Source organism: Coregonus clupeaformis, chromosome 13 (assembly GCF_020615455.1).
Source record: "Coregonus clupeaformis isolate EN_2021a chromosome 13, ASM2061545v1, whole genome shotgun sequence".
In the NCBI taxonomy this organism is placed as follows: Eukaryota; Metazoa; Chordata; class Actinopteri; order Salmoniformes; family Salmonidae; genus Coregonus; species Coregonus clupeaformis.
Window position 1 is genome coordinate 13,800,159 of NC_059204.1, and position 26,080 is coordinate 13,826,238.

The window sequence follows — 26,080 nt, forward strand, 5'->3', positions numbered from 1 at the left end:
CATCCAAGCGTCAACCGCTGACAATTTTCCAAAGCTTGATGCGTCAGCCAAAGACCTGAGGGACATTTTGCAAGGTCAACGACGTGGCATGCCAGCATCCGCAAATCACAAATGAGCAAACTGGGCTCGCAGCATTAAGGAAGTAGACACAGAGACTGTTTCCACTGCTGAAAGCTCTAGTTTGTCTGATAAATAAAGACAACCGATAGATAAACTCTCACTTATTGTGTCTAGGCCATTCAATTACAATGATGCCTTTTTGGAACAGTCTTAGTGTCCCTAGCTGCAGCTGGCTATGGAGAAAGACCACTCAGTCTTCAGTTAGCTGGCCACTTGCATTCTTGCATTCAATGGTCAAGCAACTGTAAATGGCACAATTCACAGGTGTTCAATTGGCCAATGGAATTCTCTCCAATGTTTTCATGTATTTGGTGGGTGATCAGATTATGGCCAAATCATTACTCTCTTTCAGCACATTTTCGAGTATAATTGGTAGGGAATATTTTTTACTTTTGTTCGAACATGGCCAGAGATTTCTCAAATCGTCTACTACAGACACAACATAGCAAGAACCCTATAAGACATTCTGACGTTCTACGGTTACAAGGTCAACCAATTAAGATACATTCTCCTCCATTTTCTTGGACAGCAGCAAGGCTTCCTGGCACAGGAGGTTGGTGGTACCTTAATTGGGAAGGACGGGCTCGTGGTAATGTCTGGAGAGGAATAAATGGAATGGTATCAAATATATCAAACACATGTTTCCGTGTGTTTGATGCCATTCGATTTGCGCCGTTCCAGCCATTATTATGAGCCATCCTCCCCTCAGCAGCCTCCACTGCTTCCTGGATAATTTGTCTGCCTTCCAACCCCTACATCCTTTTGTCTGCTGAAACGTTTTGGTACTAACATCTGGCGTCATTACGAAGTGACACGACCATACGAGATCACACCTGTTATGACAGATGCTGATGTGTGATTGGAGGATGAAAGGGAAGAGGGTTTTAATTATTTGTCAAGTCTGACCTCACTGGTGACCATTTAAAGATGTTATTAAAGTATGTGTGGGCTTGGAATGGGGCTAACCCGAGCCAACGTGTCATGTAGGAATAATCTAGTGAGCCATAACCAATCCAGCTAGCTAGCTCGTCAGTCACAAGAGACTATCATAGGAATGACTGTAGTTACAGTACATGACTACAGTATGATATTGTCTCACTATCAAATTATATAATCTCCTGAGTTCTGCCCAGAGTCACCTGTATGCAGGTGTAGAGAAGTTGGCTGCACGCACACACACGCACACATACAAACACACACACACACACACACACACGCACTTACACCCTCAGTATGGCTCTGATCAGGTCTGGTCCAGCTGGCTCACAGGCCTAAGCCTGTTCTTTAGGCAGCATGCCAGAAGTTGTTGTGACACTTAATTTCAATGAACCAGTTACACCTTGACCAGGCCACACCAAATCCACATATAGGAGACCACTCTAATGAAACTCAGAGGCCTACCATCTGACTGTAGTCTTTACACAACCACTCAGAAGCCTACCACTTGACTGTAGTCTTTACACAACCACTCAGAGGCCTACCACCTGACTGTAGTCTTTACACAACCACTCAGAGGCCTACCACTTGACTGTAGTCTTTACACAACCACTCAGAGGCCTACCACTTGACTGTAGTCTTTACACAACCACTCAGAGGCCAACAACCTGACTGTAGTCTTTACACAACCACTCAGAGGCCTACCACTTGACTGTAGTCTTTACACAACCACTCAGAGGCCTACCACCTGACTGTAGTCTTTACACAACCACTCAGAGGCCTACCACCTGACTGTAGTCTTTACACAACCACTCAGAGGCCTACCACCTGACTGTAGTCTTTACACAACCACTCAGAGGCCTACCACCTGACTGTAGTCTTTACATAACCACGCAAAGCCTACACATATCAGAAAGAGCTGACTTCCTTCCAGGCCAACTCAGGTGTGTGTGTGTGTGTGTGTCTGTGTTTTTGTGTATGTGTGTGTGTGTGTGTTTGATTGTGTGTGTGTGTGTGTGTGTGTGTGTGTGTGTGATCTAAGTACATTTACATTTACATTTACGTCATTTAGCAGACACTCTTATCCAGTGGTTTATGCTTCATGTTTCACTCTCTTTCTCTCCCACCCTCCTCACTACCGCCACTCTCCACTTGACTCCTCCCCTCCCCAGGCACAAGCCCCCATGCCCCGGCCAACGTCCACGCGGCGGTCTCCACCACCTGGGCCAACGTGTCATGGGAGGCTGGCTACGATGGCGGCTTCGAGCAGACATTATCAGTCTGGTACGGCCATGTGTGAGTCATCCCAGCATGCTTTGCTTCCTGCTTCTTCTTTCTTCAAACTTTTTTCCCTCTGAGGCTACATCCCGATTCTCTACCCTTCTCCCTCCAGTCAATGCTTCCACACCAATACAGTGCTTTGAAGTAGATGACAGGGAGAGTACAAGTGAACACGTCTTGAAAAGGGTGGAGAATCGGGATGCAGCCCAACTGTTTTTTGGGAAACCAAGCTCCTCTCTGCCCCCTTCTGCTGCTCTTCTTCCTAGGGGAGACTGCTTCACCTTGGCTGGGGAAGAGGGGTGTTGGATGGGGTAGCGGGGTGGAAGTTGCCCCTTGACACTGTCAAGTTCAGTCGAGTTCAGTCTCGTGTTTTAAGATTAGGGTTTGGGGAGGGGTAGGCTGTTCCTAGACCTGTGCCTTAAAAAAAGGCAACTGTTACCCAGAGCGGTTGGGGAGGGGTGGGGTTAATACATCAAATCAAATCAAATCAAATCAAATTTTATTGGTCACATGCGCCGAATACAACAGGTGCAGACATTACAGTGAAATGCTTACTTACAGCCCTTAACCAACAGTGCATTTATTTTAAACAAAAAAGTAAGAATAAAACAACAACAAAAAAGTGTTGAGAAAAAAAGAGCAGAAGTAAAATAAAGTGACAGTAGGGAGGCTATATATACAGTAAAATAAAGTGACAGTAGGGAGGCTATATATACAGGGGGGTACCGTTGCATAGTCAATGTGCGGGGGCACCGGCTAGTTGAGGTAGTTGAGGTAATATGAGAGAGGGGACGAGCGTAACATGCCGTTGAAGTCATCCCAAATTCTTGGAGGAATCAGTAATCTGCATAAAATCCATTAGACGCTATGCCTTTACAACTCCAATACGGTTGGATTGAGACAAGCACAAAAAATGCCTAATTCAAAGCATTTAAGACACCAAATGACCAATATTTTCAGTGGAATCTCATGGAAATGCCCTGTAGCTACACACCGATGTTCAGAACGAGGCAAAAATAGCCCGGGAAACCGTTTCAACAATAGTTTGACTTTATCGCCAATATTTTTCACCCATTGATTTCTCACATAGTATTCACCAAATAATCATGCTTATAACATCTACCAACACATGCTCAATTCCTAGCAGCACTACAAAATTACACATTATCCCCAAGCAGCTCACATAGTACTGCTGGGCCTGTATTCATAAAGCGTCTCAGAGTAGTAGTGCGGATCTAGGATCCGTTTTGCCTTTCAGATTATAATAAATAAGCTTACATGGACAGGGGGGACCTGATCCTAGATCAGCACTCTGAGATGCTTTGTGAATACTGAACCTGAAGCATCATCCACTGAGCTCCTTATAGACCACCACCACATCACTCACAGTCCAAACCAGACCAGACCTGCAGCAGGATATTCTGCCCTGTCATTAGCTCATCCTCCTACTCCCAAACAGACAAACAGCCAATGGGCTCGCCCCTTACTTAACGACCACAGATAAAAACTAACGAGAATAACTATCAGACTGTTACAAATTCTAGACGGGGGAGTTGTTATTAAAAGTGAATATAAAGTGCCATATTAAGAAACGAGGAGAATAATTATCGAGAAGCATACGGCGCAATTAGCGTGCTCTTTAAGTACTCTGGTCCTCTAAAAAAGTAATGATATATTCATGTGCTATAAAAGCTGTGTCGTGCCCACCCCCCATGCCCCCCTTCTGCCCTTATGCCACACCAACGGGCGCGTCATTAGACATCTCATGTTTGCGTCGGAGGCTCCGTCGCACCCTCCCTCGCCGACTTCTGAGGACACTTACCATGTCAAGTAGTTTTTATTAATAGAATGCTGTACAACATAAGTGGTTAGTTACTTAAGTTCATTAATATGCCTGTGCTTCACATTAGACAAGGTTTTTACAATATCACATATCCATTGTGCTAGTACTGAGATGCATCACATTTAGTGGAACTATTTTGCAGTATTATCAATCAAATCATCATACTATTTGAATGTTTCTTTTCTGCCTGAAAGGGAAGTTGTGAGATGACTGATTCCTTTAGAAGTGCTGTCTTTTAGTTTCTATATTAGCAGCAGGCAAGGTGTGCCATCAGATATATTTACAACACACTGGAATTACTGCCACAAATCTTTATGGCATCATCTGGCCCCCATCGTCATCAACAACACAGCTGTCAGTTCATTCCACCGCAATACGAGATATTCGCGTGTTTGCCGATCACACACAAAACAATGCTGATCACTCAAAGGTTTCTATTTAGCCAAATAAGAGTAAACAGAGCTTCTCCTCCACTGACTCCACACTATCCAACCAACTGGCCCCCTTTACCCTCTCTCTCTCTCTCTCTCTCTCTCTCTCTCTCTCTCTCTCTCTCTCTCTCTCTCTCTCTCTCTCTCTCTCTCTCTCTCACACTCTTTCTCTCTCACTCTCTCTCGCCTAGTGCCTAGACCTCCACCTACCTGCTCTCCCTACAGTTGATGCAACGCTAGCAATTATCAACCTTCCACTTCCAATATTCCTGCCAAATATCACTATTCTATAGCCCCCGCTGCTCTTAATGCTATAGAATGCTCTATAAAAAGCATGCTGGGTCACAGTTTTTTGTATGTTTGTTTGTTTGATTATGTTTCAGGTGTTAAGGACTCACAGAAACAGCAGCTCATATTCATTTGAAACGTTGATCGGGAAACTGTTGGCCACAAATGTGCCACAAACCCAGTGTACACCAGCCTCATATAACATTGTGTATTCTAACTCTGTGTTAGGTAACGAGGCTGTTATAACAAGTCATAAGCTCCATTCATAACCCTATGTATTCTGTATGTAGACCTATAGGCCCAGACAACCTATTCTAACCCCATGTCAGGACATTAGGTGGTTATAGCAGGTGGTAAGCCCCATTTATAGCTCTGTGCTCTGGATGCAGTCAGTCATTGACTCTATCGATCCTGTCAGATCTCTTTAGTTGGCCCGCTTTAACACCTTAAATCAGGTCACTATGGCGTTATAAAAAGTCTCAAGCCCCATATAGCTATCTCCTCTGCCTCTCCAGAGTGTTAAAGCATGGTGGTGTGTGAGACTGCCAGGTCGCTGGGTGATGCGGAGCGGGTAGGCGTTGTCACGCTTACCATGGTAACTCAACAGGCGGCTGACATTGGACTGCATCCCAAATGGCACCCGATTCCCCATATAGTACACTACTTTTGAGCGTCAAACAGGGAGCTGGATTTGGAGGACAGTGTCAGTATGCAGTGATCACGGTCAAAAAGCTCCCTTCTGCCGGCCGGGAGATTAAGACCAACGCTTCTCATTCCAAGGTCCTCTAGCAAACATGCTTGGCAGGCCTCCACTGTGATGCGTTTACACACGTGTGCACGTGCACGCACACACACACACACACACACACATAGTTGTACACACACAGTCGTAGAACACAGACACAGACGCACGCATTCGCGCGCACACACACACTCATAAGCTTTAATGTGTATTGCCACAAACTTCAACGTGTACACACTTTTATATGCTCACACAGGCACCTGTACACACATTTACACACACTTGCATGCATGAACTCACACGTGAACACGGCCTGGCACATGCGTGATTGACCTGTTATCGAACCTGAGGGTTTAGTTCCACTTAGATGACAGCGTTAACTTGCTGAGCTAAAGGTTAGCCTCAGTCAACAATAAAAACAAACATGGCATGCAAAATAATTATCACACATTAACGCGCACACTCACACACACACACACACACACACACACACACACACACACACACACACACACACACACACATACACACACACACACACACACACACAGGTTCTACACACAAGTTCCATCTCCTTCTGAGTATTTCTGAGTATATCATTATCAGCACTCTAGCCGTAGTGCTTGGAAGACAGCTTTAGATAAAATAAAAAACCAAACTTTTTCCCCAGACACCACTCTCAAGTCCTTCTCAATTAAATGGTATTTCTTTAAGTTGACTTGTGAAAATTGATACAGGATGAAGCAGAATTGTCTAAAACTCAAATGTATGAAATATTCATAGTACCCTGAGTAGTACTGCCCCACATATTGAAATCCCCCCCAAAAAAGTAATAATAAATTAGCCTCAGCGGGAAGGACGTACAGTCTTTATTTGTCTCATGTGTCAATCAAAGATGGAACCGCCCCCAAACAGCCCCCCGCGACCACATTACAAACACACCGACAGGCTAGCCACCATATCCTATTACAATGACTGCCACCATATGATTTACTCACTGACAGCCAATACATTATGGATACACTGACAGGCAGTGAACCGTGATATACACACTGACAATGAAAATATTGTGTTATATCAAATATTATATATATATATATATATATATATATATATATATAGCTACATTTCAACAGAGAAGATTAGATGCACCAACAGTGTATATACGGTAATATACTCACTGACAACAAGCATAATGTACACAACCACAAAAGCCAACGAAGCATAATAAATCCACTGACAGTGACGTAATATACACACCCTCATAGTGAATGCATCATAATATACACACCCTCATAGTGAATGCATCATAATATACACACCCTCATAGTGAATGCATCATAATATACACACCCTCATAGTGAATGCATCATAATATACACACCCTCATAGTGAATGCATCATAATAAACACACCCTCATAGTGAATGCATCATAATATACACACCCTCATAGTGAATGCATCATAATATACACACCCTCATAGTGAATGCATCATAATAAACACACCCTCATAGTGAATGCATCATAATAAACACACCCTCATAGTGAATACATCATAATAAACACAACCTGACGGTTATCATGTCACTTCACATACGCACGATGGCCAAGACCTGAGAGTCACTAGATGCCGCCTAGGACGCGGCCCCGCAATGATTTCCTGGGATTGGGAACGGCGGGAACACCGTCTGCGCGTGGCGTGTGCTGTAAATCACAGGGAGGTGTGTTGACAGTCAGCACAAAGTAAACACATTGTGATTTATCCCAGCCCCTAACCCCCAGCCTCTATCATGTACACCATCATGCAGCTATACATGCTTGTCTGTTATGGGAAGTTATGCCTACGTATTACATGACACGTTGACATTGTATACGAGGATCATGACTCCCCCCTCAGGTTGATATACAATGAGGGAAAAAAGTATTTGATCCCCTACTGATTTTGTACGTTTGCCCACTGACAAAGAAATGATCAGTCTATTAAAAAAAAATCAGACGGGCATGTATATGTGTTTTCTTGAGCAGGGGGACCTTGCGGGCGCTGCAGGATTTCAGTCCTTCACGATGTAGTGTGTTACCAATTGTTTTCTTGGTGACTATGGTCCCAGCTGCCTTGAGATCATTGACAAGATCCTCCCGTGTAGTTCTGGGCTGATTCCTCACCGTTCTCATGATCATTGCAACTCCACGAGGTGAGATCTTGCATGGAGCCCCAGGCCGAGGGAGATTGACAGTTCTTTTCTGTTTCTTCCATTTGCGAATAATCGCACCAACTGTTGTCACCTTCTCACCAAGCTGCTTGGCGATGGTCTTGTAGCCCATTCCAGCCTTGTGTAGGTCTACAATCTTGTCCCTGACATCCTTGGAGAGCTCTTTGGTCTTGGCCATGGTGGAGAGTTTGGAATCTGATTGATTGATTGCTTCTGTGGACAGGTGTCTTTTATACAGGTAACAAACTGAGATTAGGAGCACTCCCTTTAAGAGTGTGCTCCTAATCTCAGCTTGTTACCTGTATAAAAGACACCTGGGAGCCAGAAATCTTTCTGATTGAGAGGGGGTCAAATACTTATTTCCCTCATTAAAATGCAAATCAATTTATAAAATTTTTGACATGTGTTTTTCTGGATCTTTTTGTTGTTATTCTGTCTCTCACTGTTCAAAAAAACCTACCATTAAAATTAATAGACTGATCATTTCTTTGTCAGTAGGCAAATGTACAAAGTCAGCAGGGGGATCAAATACTTTTTTCCCTCACTGTACATGTTAGTGTATAGTGTTATCTTTCTGACCCCTGTTTATAGTAAGATAAACCCACGGTCCCACAGTGGTCTCATACGTTGCTATCTATTTAGGCCTACACGATGTTACAATATGAATGGAGACTGATGCCATGCATACTCACTGGAAAGTATAAGAACTCATTCACCTAAATTACTTTTTCAGGGAGATCTGTTTCAGTCAATGTCAGAAAGGTGGTGTTGTACCGAAAGCATGGCCCATCTTTAGCTTCCATGGGAATTTGCACGGCTGAGCGCAGCATGGGCTTACCACCATCAACTGTATTACTGTGTGAAATCATTTGACTGAAATACTGTGAAATAACATGCTGTAAATGAAATGCTCTAACAGAAATGATCTTACTGAAATGATACGGACATAATGACATCACTGAATTGACTGGACTGCAATGGTGTATCACTGAAATGACATTCCAGAAATCCTGTTACTGAACTGACAGGACAGAAATGACCGTTACAGAACTGACAGGACAGAAATGACCTTTACTGAACTGATAGGACTGAAACGACCGTTACTGAAGTGACAGGACAGAAATGACCGTTACTGAAATGACCGTTACTGAAATGACAGGACAGAAATGACTGTTAATGAACTGACAGGACAAAAATGACCGTTACTGAACTGACAGGGTGTATTGACTAAAAGGGCCTCTCCATTTCCACTCCTATGTGTATTTCTCTCATCCCCCTCTCCCATGCCTGTTCTCCTATCTTCTTTCTTGCGTCCCCCTCTTCCTCGCAGGGTGAAGAGGGAGCAGCTGGGCCCACATGACTGGCTGTCTATGCTCGTGCCTTCTGGCCAGACGTGGCTGGTAGTGCCCGGCCTGGAGCCCCAGACGGCCTACCAGTTCAGTGTCCTTGCGCAGAACAAGCTGGGCACGGGCCCCTTCAGCGAGGTCGTCACTGTGAACACACTAGGTGGGTATTACGGTATTCACCTCTGACCTACAGTATATGACCTATTGGACTGGGGAAGAAAGTGAGGCATGAGTGATCTTACCTGGCGTGAACACTGGTGTGACTACAAGATGGCAGCTAGGGAAAAGTTGTGATGGTAATTAATTGAATGATGTGTGGTTTTGTTGTTAATAGTGATGTATGCAGTGGTGTTGGTGGCAGCAGCTGTAGTAGTAATGTGTTGTGGTTTTAAAAGTTGCCCATCGACTTTCTAAAGAACTCGTGCCAACAATTGCAGTTACACTGCTACTGCATTTGAAATACAGCTCTCTAACCCCTCCCAGTCTCTCTTTCTATTTCCAACTCTCCATCTCACCCCCTCTCTCTCTTTATCTTTATCTCTCTCTCTTTTTCTCTCCGTCCAGTATTTCCTATAAGTACCCCTGAACCACTGGTGCTGCTTACCTCACCACGATGCCTCATAGCCAATCGGACGCAGCAGGGCGTCTTGCTCATGTGGATCCCGCCGGCCAACCACACGGCTCCGATTGAACGCTACGTCATGGAGTTCCGCCTGGGGGAGAGGTGGGATGTCCTAGACGATGCCATCCCCGCCGGAGAGACAGAGCTGCTAGCCAGAGACCTCATTCAGGTAGCTTACTGTTTCATACAGAATGACGGGTGGCCAGTTATCCGCAGGGCTGTTGTGGCCGCAGGCTTTAATTACAGCCAAGCTCATTAACACACCTTCATCCAAAACTATGGTTATGACTACACTATATGACCAAAAGTATGTGGACACCTACTCGTTGAACATCTCATTCCAAAATCATGGGTATTAAATAGGAGTTCTGGGAAGGCTTTCCACTAGATGTTGGAATATTGCTGCCGGAACATGGTTCCATTCAGCCACAAGAGCATAAGTGAGGTCGGGCACTGATGTTGGGCAATTAGGCATGGCTCGCAGTCGGTGTTCCAATTCATCCCAAAGGTGTTTTATTTTTTTATTTTTTTATTTTTTGGGGGGGATGGATCAGCTTAATATTGCAGATAGATTGTATCTTCTATCAATGTAATTGTCTGCATCACTTCCAATCCCCCATGTTTTTTTTTTTTTGTATATATATATTCCCCTTTATTACTTTTCAACCCCACCATCCTTTCCCTACTTGGAGTAAATTAGTGAACAACAACGCCCAGGCCTCAACTTCCGGTCTATACTTACTATCTACACCTTATGGACAGAGTTAACTTTACAATAATTCTATTATATATATATATATATATATATATATATATTATTTTTTTTTGCTCCTGAACTTCTTCTACTCTCAACCTCTCCGATCATTTTCATGATGTCCATCCGGTTTGCTTCTAAATGCCATATCTTTCTAACTGTGCTCTTTCCCAAAAGCTCCCAACATACAACCTATATACTTATTATGGACACAGTATGCTTACATTATTAGCTATCTTTGTTATTATTTGTTGTTATTTGTTATTAGTCCCATCCTTCAACTCTATTCAATACCTCCCATCTATCTCTTAACACCATCCATATAGGATTTCTATTTGCCATATATATTTCAACCGTACTGTGATGTTTTACAAAAGTTCTGAACCTTTCTATTCTCATTGCTTCTACAGATTGTGAATTAAAAATAAACATTTTTGCTAAAAGTATTATTATATTATTGATTGATTGACTATGACTTTTCAGATCACCCAGTAATGCTATCTGCAAGGTTAGTTCCAGGTAAATATTGCAATCCTTTAGCCATTCCTGGACCTGTGTCCAAAAACAAGCTACAAATGGACAGAACCAAAACAAATGATCTAATGATTCTGTCTCTTCACAGCAAAATCTGCAGAGCTGGGAAGATTGTATCCCCCATATAAATAACATTCTATTGGTAGCAAGAATTTTATATAATAATTTAAATTGAAAGATTCTAATTTTTGAATCCGGTGTCGTTTTGCGTGTCAGTTCATAAACACTATGCCATGGGATCGGTACGTCAAAGATCTCTTCCCAACTATTTTGCAATCTATATGGGACGGCTGTCAATCCTTTGGTCCTTAAGTGAAACTGATATACTTTTTTATTTATCACAGTTTTCCTTAACCAATTATGTTCTTTAATGCAAGGCCGACAGACAAGTTCCTTACTTTCTCCCCCTTCAACTTTCCTCTTCCACTTTTGCGGTAAGGCTGCAATTATTTGGTTGTAATTTTGGGTAGAGCAGACATTTCCATATGTTTTTGTTAGCTGCATGTGCGCGACATAACTCCACCAGTCCTACCGATGATATCATTTACGAAGATTATACCTTTTTTAAACATTCTGTCAAAAAATAAAGGTTTTTTGTCAATTAGTATATTTGAATTTAACCACAATATTTGTTGCATTATTTGTTCTGTCGTTTCTGGAGGATTAAATTGAAATTGCAACCAACTTTCAATGGCTTGTTTTAGAAATAGTGACATTTGGGAGATTATTTCCTTTTCAAATAACTGAAAGTGAGAGGTTGTAATCTGAATAAAGGGAAAAAGGCCTTTCTTGAACAGTGGGTGAGACAATCTTACTAATTTGCTTGAGAACCAGTTCGGATTTAAGTATAACTTTTGGATGACTGAAGATTTTAGTGATAGGTCTAATGCTTTAATATTTAATAATTTATGTCCTCCGAATTCATATTCATTATATAAATATGCTCTTTTAATTTTGTCTGGCTTGCCGTTCCAAATAAAATTGAATATTTTTTTCTCATATAATTTAAAAAACTGTTTGCTAGGCGTAGGCAAGACCATAAGCAAATAGGTAAACTGGGATAATACTAAAGAGTTAATCAGGGTGATTTTTCCACAAATTGACAGGTATTTTCCTTTCCATGGTAGTAAGATCTTATCTATTTTTGCTAACTTTCTATTAAAATGTATTGAAGTGAGATCATTTATTTCCTTTGGGATATGTATTCCAGTATATCCCCATCACCATCAGACCATTTTATTGGTAAACTACATGGTAATGTAAAAATTGTATTTTTTAGTGATCCAATACGTAATATAGTACATTTGTCATAATTTGGTTTTAATCCAGAGAGGTTAGAAAATGTATCTAGATCCTCTATGAGGCTGTGGAGGGATTCTAGTTGTGGATCTAAAAGAAAACATGAATCATCTGCGTACAATGACACCTTTGTTTTTAAGCCCTGTATTTCTAATCCTCTGATATTATTATTGGATCTGATTTTAATAGCTAACATCTCCATGGCCACAATAAATAGATTTGCCGATAGTGGACAACCTTGTTTCACTCCTCTTGACAGTTTAAAACTTTCTGAGAAATAGCCATTATTTACTATTTTACACCTAGGGTTACTATACATGATTTTGACCCATTTTATAAGAGATTCTCCAAAATTGAAATGCTCCAGGCATTTATATATAAACCCCAGTCGAACTTTATCAAATACCTTTTCGAAGTCTGCTATGAATAGCAGGCCTGGTTTCCCATATTTTCCATAGTGTTCTATTGTTTCCAATACTTGCCTTATATTATCTCCAATGTATCTTCCATGTAAAAAACCTGTCTGATTAGAATGAATAATATCCGACAATACCTTTTTAATTCTATGCGCTATACATTTTGCTAGGATTTTTGCATCACAACACTGAAGTGTAAGGGGCCTCCAATTTTGTAAATGGACTGGATCTTTATATTTTCCACTTGTATCCTGTTTCAGTAATAATGAGATCAGACCTTCTTCTTGAGTGTCAGATAATCTACCATTTACATAGGAGTGGTTAAAACATGCTAATAACGGTCCTCTTAGTATATCAAAAAAGGTTTGGTATACCTCGATTGGTATGCCATCCAACCCTGGAGTTTTCCCGGACTTAAAGTCTTTAATTGCATCCAGAAGTTCCTCCTCTGTAATTTCACCTTCACATGAGTCTTTCTGTGTGGCTGTTAATTTGACATTATCAATAGAAAAAAATCTCTACAATTAGCTTCAGTTAGAGGAGATGGAGGCGACTGAAAAGAAAACATATGCTTAAAGTACTTTGTTTCTTCCTTCAAAATATCATTTGGTGAATTATGGGTGACTCCGCAATTGTAACGAGTTTCATTAAGTTCTTTTTGGTAGCATTCCTATGTTGAAGATTAAAAAAGAATTTTGTGCATTTTTCCCCATATTCCATCCAGTTTGCTTTATTTTTATAATATATTACACTTGATCTTTCTTGAATAAGTTTTTCCATTTCTTTTGTTTTTCCTCTAATTTATTCTGAGCCTCTATGTTACAGTTTTTATTGCCATCTATATGTTCTGTTAGACTTTCTATTTCCTTTCTTAGTATAAACTCTTTTGACCTAAATTGCTTTTGTTTTCGAGATGAGTACTGAATTGCATGGCCTCTAAAGGCACATTTAAAGGTGTCCCATACAATAAGGGGATTCGCTGTACCTATGTTATGTTGGAAAAAGTCAGTTATAAATTCCTTTGTTCTAATTATAAATAAATTATCATCCAATAGGCTTTGATTAAATTTCCAATATCCTCGCCCACGTGGAAATTCAGTAAGAGTAATGTATATGCCTATTATATGATGGTCCGACCGCATTCTGTCCCCTATCAACACTTTTTTTTACTTTTGGTGCCAACGAGAATGAGATAAGAAAGAAGTCAAGACGACTAGCTTGATTCAGTCTCCGCCATGTATATCTCACTAGATCAGTATATTTAAGCCTCCATATATCTACTAGTTCTAATGTATCCATGACATTCACAATTTCCTTAAGAGCATGTGGGTGATTGTTTGTGGTGTGATTTCCTTTTCGGTCCATTGAGCTATTTAAAACAGTATTATAATCCCCCACCATAATAATATTGTCTTGAGTTGCTTGCAGGTTTGATAATTTATTATATATATTGTCAAAGAATTGTGGATCATCATCCCAAAGCTGTTCGATGGGGTTGAGGTTAGGGCTCTGTGCAGGCCAGTCAAGTCCTTCCACATCATTCTCGACAAACCATTTCTGTATGGACCTCGCTTTGTGCACGGGGGCATTGTCATGCTGAAACAGGAAAGCGCCTTCCCCAAACTGTTGCCACAAAGTTGGAACCACTGAATAATCTAGAATGTCATTGTATGTTGTAGCGTTAAGATTTCCCTTCACTGGAACTAAGGGGCCTAGCCCAAACCAGGAAAAACAGCCCCAGACCATTATTCCTCCTCCACCATACTTTACAGTTGAAACTATGCATTGGGGCAGGTAGCGTTCTCCTGGCATCCACCAAACCCAGATTTGTCCGTCGGACTGCCAGATGGTGAAGCGCGATTCCAATGCTCCAGAGTCAAATGACGGCGAGCTTTACACCAATCCAGCCGACGCTTGGCATTGCACATGGTGATCTTAGGCTTATGTGCGGCTGCTCGGCCATGGAAACCCATTTCATGTGCTGACGTTGCATCCAGAGGTAGTTTGGAACTCGGTAGTGAGTGTTGCAACCGAGGACAGTCGATTTTTACGTGCTACGCGCTTCTGCACTCGGTGGCCCCGTTCTGTGAGCTTGTGTGGCCTACCACTTTGGGGCTGATCCAATACATTCCCACTTCACAATAACAGCACCTACAGTTGACCGGGGTAGCTCTAGCAGGGAAGAAATTTGACGAACTGACTTGTGGAAAGGTGGCATCCTATGAAGGTGCCATGTTGAAAGTCACTGAGCTCCAGTAAGGCCATTCTACTGCCAATGTTTGTCTATGGAGATTGCATGGCTGTGTGCTCGATTTTATACACCTGTCAGCAACGGATGTGGCTGAAATAGCCGAATCCACTAATTTGAAGGGGTGTCCACATCCTTTTGTTTATATAGTGTATGATGATTGGGGATGGGAGTCAGTTGTGTAGAAAAAAATATGTTCTTCAAAGAAAACAACTATATAACACTTACACTGAGTGTACAAAGCATTAGGAACACCTGCACTTTCGATGACATAGACTGACCAGGTGAATCCAGGTGAAAGTTATGATCCCTTATTGATGTCACCTGTTAAATCCACTTCAATCAGTGTAGATGCCTTGAGACAATTGAGACATGGATTGTGTGCCATTCGGAGGGTGAATGGGCAAGACAAAATATTTAAGTGCCTTTTGAAGGGGCATGGTAGTAGATGCCAGGCGCACCGGTTTGAGTGTGTCAAGAACTGCAATGCTGCTGGGTTTTTCACGCTCAACAGTTTCCCGTGTGTATCATGAATGGGCCACCACTCAACAGACATCTAGCCAACTTGACACAACTGTGGGAAGCATTGGATCAACATGTTCCAGCATCCCTGTGGAACGCTTTTGACACCTTGTAGAGTCCATGCCCCGACAAATTGAGCCTGTTCTGAGGGCAAAAGGGGGTGCAACTCAATATTAGGAAGGTGTTCCTAATGTTTTGTACACTCAGTGTATATGAAAATGATTATTTCATCTTCCTTGTCAGACCCAAGCCTGTCTGATATTTCAAAGAAGTCATGAAACGTTTTAGGATGCTTCTCAAATGGTACCATATTCCTTATACAGTGAGGGAAAAAAGTATTTGATCCCCTGCTGATTTTGTACGTTTGCCCACTGATAAAGACATGATAAGTCTATAATTTTAATGGTAGGTTTATTTCAACAGTGAGAGACAGAATAACAACTAAAAAATCCAGAGAAACGCATGTCAAAAATGTTATAAATTGATTTGTATTTGAATGAGGGAATTAAGTATTTGACCCCTCTGCAAAACATGACTTAGTACTTGGTGGCAAAACCCTGACCCACAGAGGTCAGACGTTTCTTGTAGTTGGCCACCAGGTTTGCACACATCTCAGGAGGGATTTTGTCCCACTCCTCTTTGCAGATTTTCTCCAAGTCATTAAGGTTTCGAGGCTGACGTTTGGCAACTCGAACATTCAGCTCCCTCCACAGATTTTCTATGGGATTAAGGTCTGGAGACTGGCTAGGCCACTCCAGGACCTTAATGTGCTTCTTCTTGAGACACTCCTTTGTTGCCTTGGCTGTGTGTTTTGGGTCAGTGTCATGCTGGAATACCCATCCACGACCCATTTTCAATGCCCTGGCTGAGGGAAGGAGGTTCTCACCCAAGATTTGACGGTACATGGCCCCGTCCATCGTCCCTTTGATGCGGTGAAGTTGTCCTGTCCCCTTAGCAGAAAAACACCCCCAAAGCATAATGTTTCCACCTCCATGTTTGATAGTGGGGATGGTGTTCTTGGGGTCATAGGCAGCATTCCTCCTCCTCCAAACACGGCGAGTTGAGTTGATGCCAAAGAGCTCGGTTTTGGTCTCATCTGACCACAACACTTTCACCCAGTTCTCCTCTGAATCATTCAGATGTTCATTGGCAAACTTCAGACGGGCCTGTATATGTGCTTTCTTGAGCAGAGGGACTTGCGGGTGCTGCAGGATTTCAGTCCTTCACGGCGTAGTGTGTTACCAATTGTTTTCTTGGTGACTATGGTCCCAGCTGCCTTGAGATCATTGACAAGATCCTCCCGTGTAGTTCTGGGCTGATTCCTCACCGTTCTCATGATCATTGCAACTCCACGAGGTGAGATGGAGCTTGCATGGAGCCCCAGGCCGAGGGAGATTGACAGTTCTTTTGTGTTTCTTCCATTTGCGAATAATCGCACCAACTGTTGTCACCTTCTGACCAAGCTGCTTGGCGATGATCTTGTAGCCCATTCCAGCCTTGTGTAGGTCTACAATCTTGTCCGTGACATCCTTGGAGAGCTCTTTGGTCTTGGCCATGGTGGAGAGTTTGGAATCTGATTGATTGATTGCTTCTGTGGACAGGTGTCTTTGGATACAGGTAACAAGCTGAGATTAGGAGCACTCCCTTTAAGAGTGTGCTCCTAATCTCAGCTCGTTACCTGTATAAAAGACACCTGGGAGCCAGAAATATTTCTGATTGAGAGGGGGTCAAATACTTATTTCCCTCATTAAAATGCAAATCAATTTATAACATTTTTGACATGCATTTTTCTGGATTTTGTTGTTGTTATTCTGTCTCTCACTGTTCAAATAAACCTACCATTAAAATTATAGACTGATCATTTCTTTGTCAGTGGGCAAACGTACAAAATCAGCAGGGGATCAAATACTTTTTTCCCTCACTGTATGTAGTGTACTACTTTTGACCAGGGCCCATAGGGCTCTTGTTAAAAGTAGTACACTGTATAGGGATTAGGGTGCCATTTGGGACGCATCCTTAGTCTCACATAAGTACACCATTTGGGGAGAGTGATGTGTTAAAGTATAGAAATGTATTTTTCCACCAACGTTGAAAAAAATCTATATTATTTGGTTGTATGTCGGATTGCGCTCCTGGCGTGAAATGTTTAGTGTGTTTTTTTGTCTCATTCTAGCCATCACTCACAGGATGCATCCTAAATGGCACCCTATTTATTTTATAGTGCACTACTTTTGACCACGGTGCAAGTTGTATACTAAATACCCTATCAGCACTATAAATGGAATAGGGTGCAATTTGGGACGAAGTCACATTCTATGCATGTACTTTATTCTAGCATGACTCCCAACACCCACACACACTTCTCTATCACTCATTACACCTATACTGTAGCACATTTCTGCAGCTCGCTTTTTACTCAAGCTATTGAGGTAATTGGACCACTAGGGACTGTATATGTTGCCCTGCCTTTCTCTTCTTCACTAACATACTGTTAGTGATGCGACACATTTTCATGCCCTCTTTGACAGGTCGATTTCCTTGTGGTTTTCCTCCTAAAATGAACAAACTGGTTTCTTTTTTGTAAACAATAGTTTTTATTGACTGTAAGAAGAGTGTGACAGATGTTGCACTAACACAAATACAGTGTTTCCTCTGCCCCTGTCTTACTCTCATCTCCCTGGTGTGTGTGACTTAGGAGGCATGGTATGAGTTCCGGGTCATGGCGGTCATGGAGGAACTGGTCAGCGAGCCCAGTAACACAGTAGGAGTGTCCAGTACAGGTGAGTGAACGACACACCTCTGCATACACATACACGTCTATGGACACCCCTTCATCACACAAAACATATCTAGGATTTGCGAGACAGAGGCATGGGGCAGGTGGCAGACTAAAATGTAGATATTACAGACATTAACTGAAGACATGACAAAACAATGCAAATGGGGAAATAATTGAAGCGATTCATCCTGTAAATAAAAAACTGTAATGGAATTTGGTGGAGTGGTAATTTAATGACCCATTTAAATACCACATAAAGTGGGGAAAAAAAGTATTTAGTCAGCCACCAATTGTGCAAGTTCTCCCACTTAAAAAGATGAGAGAGGCCTGTAATTTTCATCATAGGTACACGTCAACTATGACAGACAAAATGAGAAAATAAATCCAGAAAATCACATTGTAGGATTTTTTATGAATTTATTTGCAAATTATGGTGGAAAATAAGTATTTGGTCAATAACAAAAGTTTATCAATACTTTGTTATATATCCTTTGTTGGCAATGACACAGGTCAAACGTTTTCTGTAAGTCTTCACAAGGTTTTCACACACTGTTGCTGGTATTTTGGCCCATTCCTCCATGCAGATCTCCTCTAGAGCAGTGATGTTTTGGGGCTGTCGCTGGGCAACACAGACTTTCAACTCCCTCCAAAGATTTTTTATGGGGTTGAGATCTGGAGACTGGCTAGGCCACTCCAGGACCTTGAAATGCTTCTTACGAAGCCACTCCTTCATTGCCCAGGTGGTGTGTTTGGGATCATTGTCATGCTGAAAGACCCAGCCACGTTTCATCTTCAATGCCCTTGCTGATGGAAGGAGATTTTCACTCAAAATCTCACGATACATGGCACCATTCATTTTTTCTTTTACACGGATCAGTCATCCTGGTCCCTTTGCAGAAAAACAGCCCCAAAGCATGATGTTTCCACCCCCATGCTTCACAGTAGGTATGGTGTTCTTTGGATGCAACTCAGCATTCTTTGTCCTCCAAACACGACGAGTTGAGTTTTTACCAAAAAGTTCTATTTTGGTTTCATCTGACCATATGACATTCTCCCAATCCACTTCTGGATCATCCAAATGCACTCTAGCAAACTTCAGACAGGCCTGGACATGTACTGGCTTAAGCAGGGGGACACGTCTGGCACTGCAGGATTTGAGTCCCTGGCGGCGTAGTGTGTTACTGATGGTAGGCTTTGTTACTTTGGTCCCAGCTCTCTGCAGGTCATTCACTAGGTCCCCCCGTGTGGTTCTGGGATTTTTGCTCACCGTTCTTGTGATCATTTTGACCCCACAGGGTGAGATCTTGCGTGGAGCCCCAGATCGAGGGAGATTATCAGTGGTCTTGTATGTCTTCCATTTCCTAATAATTGCTCCCACAGTTGATTTCTTCAAACCAAGCTGCTTACCTATTGCAGATTCAGTCCCAGCCTGGTGCAGGTCTACAATTTTGTTTCTGGTGTCCTTTGACAGCTCTTTGGTCTTGGCCATAGTGGAGTTTGGAGTGTGACTGTTTGAGGTTGTGGACAGGTGTCTTTTATACTGATAACAAGTTCAAACAGGTGCCATTAATACAGGTAACGAGTGGAGGACAGAGGAGCCTCTTAAAGAAGAAGTTACAGGTCTGTGAGAGCCAGAAATCTTGCTTGTTTGTAGGTGACCAAATACTTATTTTCCACCATAATTTGCAAATAAATTCATTAAAAATCCTACAATGTGATTTTCTGGATTTTTTTTCCTCATTTTGTCTGTCATAGTTGACGTGTACCTATGATGAAAATTACAGGCCTCTCTTATCTTTTTAAGTGGGAGAACTTGCACAATTGGTGGCTGACTAAATACTTTTTTACCCCACTGTAACTGTATGAAAATGATCATGCACAATATATACAGTAAGAGATCCAGAGGGATTGCCAATTCTTATGTGTCAAATGTGACAATGACCATAGGAGTTAGCAAGACAGCACTAACACATCTGGGACCAGGCACGAATACTTCCTGGAACAGCCTGAAAAGTATGACATCACCAAACCCCCTTTCATATTCCTCCTATGTACATTCCACATAAGATTTCCATCTTCGGTGCTGTGAGGTTGAGATACTCCCTACCCTGTGATGCTGCTCTGGTGTGGAGGTCACAGGGAACATATTGTCACAGAAATTGTAACTGTGAGCAACTGTGAAGGCATCGCCAGAGCTGCAAAAAATTCACAAGCGCTTACTTCCTAAACTTGGAAGTACTTTGCTGCCCCCTCATGATGAATTACTTGTACTACATTTCTTTTTATACAGTATTTGAACACAGTCATGCTGAATGACGTTATTTCAAATTCTCCCCAAGATAAAATGAGGAGGGTGGGAACATATCCACTATCCAGTTGTCTTGACAGTCTGTGGTCATGGAAGGATAGTAGATGAGGAAAGGAGTTTCCTAATCCATTTCCATTAAGTGTCTATCGCTTTAGGACCATAAATGATGAGTCGCTGAATCAGGTGAATTAGACAGCCAGTTGGTGTGGTGATTGGCAGGGGCCAGCTAGACACACACACACACACACACACACGGACATGAACACACACACAGTTGGTGTGGTGACGGTGTCAGAGGAAGGCCCTAAAAATTGTCAAAGACTCCAGCCACCCTAGTCATAGACTGTTCTCTCTGCTACCGCATGGCAAGCGGTGCCGGAGTGTCAAGTCTAGGTCCAAGAGGCTTCTGAACAGCTTCTACCCCCAAGCCATAAGACTCCTGAACAGCTAATCATGGCTACCCGGACTATTTGCATTGCCCCCCCCCTTTACACTGCTGCTACTCTCTGTTTATTATCTACGCATAGTCACTTTAATAACTCTACCTACATGTACATATTACCTCAATTACCTCGACTAACCGGTGCCCCCGCACATTGACTCGGTACCGGGACCCCCTGTATATAGCCTCGCTATTATGGGGGGGCACCGGTTAGTCGAGGTAATTGAGGTAATATGTACATGTAGTACTTTCTTAAAACTGCATTGTTGGTTAAGGCTTGTAAGTAAGCATTTCACTGTAAGGTCTACACCTCTTGTATTCGGCGCATGTGACAAATACATTTTGATTTGATTTGATTTGACTGGAAGAGGCCTGCAGATGTCAGGCCCTCCCATACGTAATCAGTTACATTCTCCTTAAAGTCCAAGCCTAGTACAAAGGCTATGTAGAGTTACTCAAGTCATTTACACAATGTAATACACTTTTTTTGCTCACAAGATTGCATGTTTAATGGCTAGACTGGAAAGATTTGCTTTCTAAAATACCAATATGCTTAGTTTACTATACCAATTTAAAGCTAATATACCATAAATACTTATTATTGTGGGTGGATATCGGTCACAGTATTGTTTTGGGTCAAAGACCTGTCCAAGCCTATAGCCTCCTGGCAGACAAGTCACGTCATGTCTCGCTCTCCCACTCTCCCTCTCCCTGTCTCTTCCTGCGTCTCTCTCCCTCTCTCTCCCTCTCCCCCCTCTCCCTATCCTACACACCCCCAAAACACTCTTTCTCCCCTCTTGCCCCTCTCTCTTTCTTTCTCTCTCTTTCACTCGCCCCCCCCTCCTCTCCCCCAGACTTCTTCCCGCCCCCGGAAATGGTAGATGAGGGGGGGCTGGCGCGGCCGGTGGTGGCTGGCATCGTGGCCACCATCTGTTTCCTGGCGGCTGCTGTCCTCTTTAGCACACTGGCAGCCTGCTTCGTCAACAAGCAGCGCCGACGCAAGCTCAAGAGGAGGAGAGGTGAGACACATATAGAGACACACAAGAATTCACAGACAGACACACATACATTTGACAGCTGATATAGCAATATAGTGCTCTCTTGACATCTCATTGAATTGACATCGAATTTAACATTGAATGAATCCCCCCCACCTCTTTTTCAGACCCCCCTCTCTCGATAACACATTGCAGAAAAAGCGTGGAAACTCCGTAAGTAACCCTAAGCCAACAACGTTTTAATCTTTTTTTTCTTACTTTGCTGCAAATTATGCAAATCAAGGGCAGGGTGCACTGCATCACAACTCAAGGCTTCTGCAGACACGCCCATCAAATAGAGAAAGCCTATTGGCAGGACCACCAATTACTGGCCAGCAAATTAAAATCATGTTGTCCATAATTCCCAACAAAATGTGGCGTAGAGAAAACACATTCGGCTACCTGTTTTCATTCATGTACTTTTAATAGACTAGTAGAGCTGAGCTTGTACACAAGCTTGTGTTTGTCACGGCCCAGGAAGTTCAATCCATCGTTATTGACCTTGTTTTCCTAATAACAGTTGGACTGAACGATCAATACCTGTTGGTCACAGAGAGGTTGTCATGGCCATGTTCACAAACATTGGTGTCTAATTTAGCAACCAAGTCTTTGTGTGCGTTCCCTATATAGTGCATTACTTTTGACCAGAGCCATATGGGGTGCTGGTAAAAAAGTAGTGCACTATAAAGGGAATAGGGTGTAATTTGAGCCGCAGCCCAAGACTTTTAGTATTAAAAGAAAAAAAACCTACATAGAGACATCAATCAAAATCCCTGACATGAAAGGCAGAACATTTGATCATTATTTGACAGACAGACTGTTAGATTGGAGAAGTGGTTCTCTCTCAGTTCTTTCCAAGGGCTTCATTTGGCTCCTGTGGCCTCATTAAAATAGCATCTTAATTGCCACATAGATTCTCTCTTTCTCACACTCATTCCTTCTGTGGGCTTTGAGGACTGAACAAGCATATACCATTGAGCTGCATTCCATAGAAGTAGAATATATTTTGATCCCCTCACTTACAGAGCATGTTTTGTTGAACTCCTGGTGTAGTGGGACTAACATTGCATCAGGACGCACAACCAACATTTTAGGAGAAGAGAATGTGTTATGTCTATAAAGTTGTGTTGTTTTGAATGTCATGTAAGAGATAAAAACAAAACAAAGTAACAGGTAAGTATCCGATTTGTCACCTTAGCCTGTTATTTTTCCAAAAGCTGCCACTTGATTCTGATTCCTGTGTTTAGCCATCGTCTTGGGGCTCCATTTGACCCTTTCAATACTAAAGTGCCGACCCGAACCATAATGTGCTGGTTCGGACGTTTTCCTTCCACATTGTCCTATCCTGCAACGTTTCAGCAACTATGGTGTGTATGTAACCAGGCCAGCCCAGTACAGCTCCGCTTGGCATGGCTCGGCTCAGTAGTAGTGCGAAAAGGGCAATAGGGTATATAGTCCAAAGTTAGCTTTTTTTCTCTCGTGATAATTCAATCTTAACCTAACGTAGCAGGTGTAAAAAAACGCCTGAGCGACGTTCCAACAACCATTTTTCAGGGGAAACGGAAGTTAGGTTGAAAATACTGTATCCCTTAAAAACGGATGTTAGCGCTTTTCTGGCGACCCCACATAGGCTAATCCAACCTAGATGATGTGCAATTATAAATCAGACCACTAGGACACACAGAAGAGCTAACATGCTATTGCTAACCCATATCCTCAGTTCATGGAAGAAAGATGAAGTCAGGTGAAAGCTATGATCAGAGACCAGCTTCAGATACTGAAAGGAGTTAAATCCCTCTCTCGCCCTCTGTGTTAGTATTGGTATAGGGTGAAATTGCTGATCTTCAGTCGCTGATCTTGGGTCAGTTTTGCTTTTCCACACCAATGGTTAAGGTTAGGATTGGGGGAGGGGAAGCTGATCCTAGATCTGTAACTAGGGGAAACTTCACCCCGGAACGTAAGTATTCAGCCTGGACTATGTTCTGTTCTGTCCCCTATGCCTATCTCCTCTACGCTCACTATGTGTTTGACTATAGGTTAGCAGAGGCTCTGGCTGAAAGGCTGCGGTTGAAAAGTGGCTCACTGGCAAAGTACGGCTGGTACATACGAGTTTCCAGAATCCCCTGATTTGTTCTTGTTTTCTCATTATTATTATTTTCTACACTGACAACAATGTTGTTCTTTGATCCTTGTCGAAAATACTTTTTTGGCGCTGGCAGGAACTTGAGCTGTAAACAAATCCAATTAAAGTTTACCATAGTAAAAAACATGCATGCTGTGAATTATGTTTCCTAGCTGTGAATTATGTTTCCTAGCTGTCTTTTTTCATTCATTGGGGACTGCTTCTTCACACCATCCCACCATACTACCCATGCTTCTGTGCAGTGGCGTGTCCAGAACATTTTGAATGGGGCAGCCAAGGTGGGGCAGCGACACAGTTTAGGGGGGCCATAACATTTAGAAACTAGGTGGATTATAATTATGATTGTTCAACACATTAAATGCTTCAGCTTAGGTTTCGTAAATCATAAATCAATTCAAAAAGTATTGTTACAGTGTTTGCATTCAAGGTCAGGATTTTATATAAGAGTATTAGCATACAGCAGTAAATTCACTTGAAAGTGCCATCCAAAGTGCCTATGTGTGCACGCTTGCGCCAATCAGATTTCAGAGGAGGCCGTGGCCACCCTGGCCCACAGGCACTAACTTTACTCAGCTCAGCAGTTTACCATGGTACACTAAAACACTTTACTTATCAATGTTATCATGATGAGTTTTCAAATGTTCCCCAAACTCTGAAATCACACACAATAACAACTGACCAAACTGCTGACTGAGCCTAATGAGATAAAATCTCTTATTCTTTAATTCATTATTCTTTAATTAACCACTCTTTTGTGTGTTTTCTCCCCCCAGTTCTAATAACTGCTACCTTTGATAACTTTTGGATAATGGTTTACACAACGTGTCAAGCAGCAATCTCTTGCATTGTACATATGATCCTATTATTTGTGTAATATGCAGTACTCATCATCAACAATGTTGCATACTTTCCATCCACTTGTCATTGAAGACAAAGTGAAGGAGTATGCGTTGACTATCTTTATGCACTTGAATGTTATCTTCCAAATCTCTCTAATCACTGTCCATATTATAAGGCTTGAACATAGTCACAGAAGAAAGAGGACAGAAATTCTAAACAATACATGTTTAATGTATTTTTATCAATGGGGTATTTCTATCTAATGCTACATTTTTCTTGGATGGCAAGCTGTCATTACTGGCTTCTGTAAATGTTGGCACAAGCCAATTGCACTCCAGCTCACTAAGTCACGTTAGAGTAATAGAACAATGAACCTCCCAACAGTGTTGCTCTAAAATGAATGTATTAACCTCTTCTGACACTAAGAATAATAAGAGCACAGGGCCTAAGACATGCAACTAAGACATTGCTGATATGCCTTTGGTACCGTTTGTTTGTAAGTGTCTGTCCTATAGTTAAATCAACTATTAAAGGGATAAATTGTGCCAGCAGTTACATGTACAGACCATGCTGATTTTAACGTAACAGCTCTGTTCTTTTCACTTGCACTCAAAACTTGCAGTCAAAAGTGTAGACACACTTACTCACTTTCTATATTTTTTACTATTTTCTACATTGTAGAATAATAGTGAAGACATCAAAAGTAAGAAATAACACATATGAAATCATGTAGTAACCAAAGAAGTGTTAAAAAATCAAAATATATTTTATATTTGAGACTCTTCAAATAGCCACCATTTGCCTTGATGACATCTTTGCACACTCTTGGCATTCTCTCAACCAACTTCACCTGGAATGCTTTTCCAACAGTCTTGAAGGAGTTCCCACATATGCTTAGCACTTGTTGGCTGCTTTTCCTTCACTCTGCCGTCCGACT

At 42.1% G+C, this 26,080-nt stretch overlaps 1 protein-coding gene across 1 annotated transcript in view; it reads left to right on the forward strand.

Moving 5' to 3' along the window:
• The window catches only part of LOC121579322 (protein turtle homolog B-like), a 222,095-nt gene that overhangs the window by 167,886 nt on the left and 28,129 nt on the right, over nt 1-26,080 (forward strand). The window contains exons 12-17 of the mRNA XM_041893813.2: nt 2,229-2,340; nt 9,184-9,359; nt 9,764-9,990; nt 18,290-18,374; nt 21,978-22,142; nt 22,289-22,334. Coding sequence (XP_041749747.1) covers nt 2,229-2,340; nt 9,184-9,359; nt 9,764-9,990; nt 18,290-18,374; nt 21,978-22,142; nt 22,289-22,334 — 811 coding nt within the window. The remainder of the gene's footprint in view (nt 1-2,228; nt 2,341-9,183; nt 9,360-9,763; nt 9,991-18,289; nt 18,375-21,977; nt 22,143-22,288; nt 22,335-26,080) is intronic.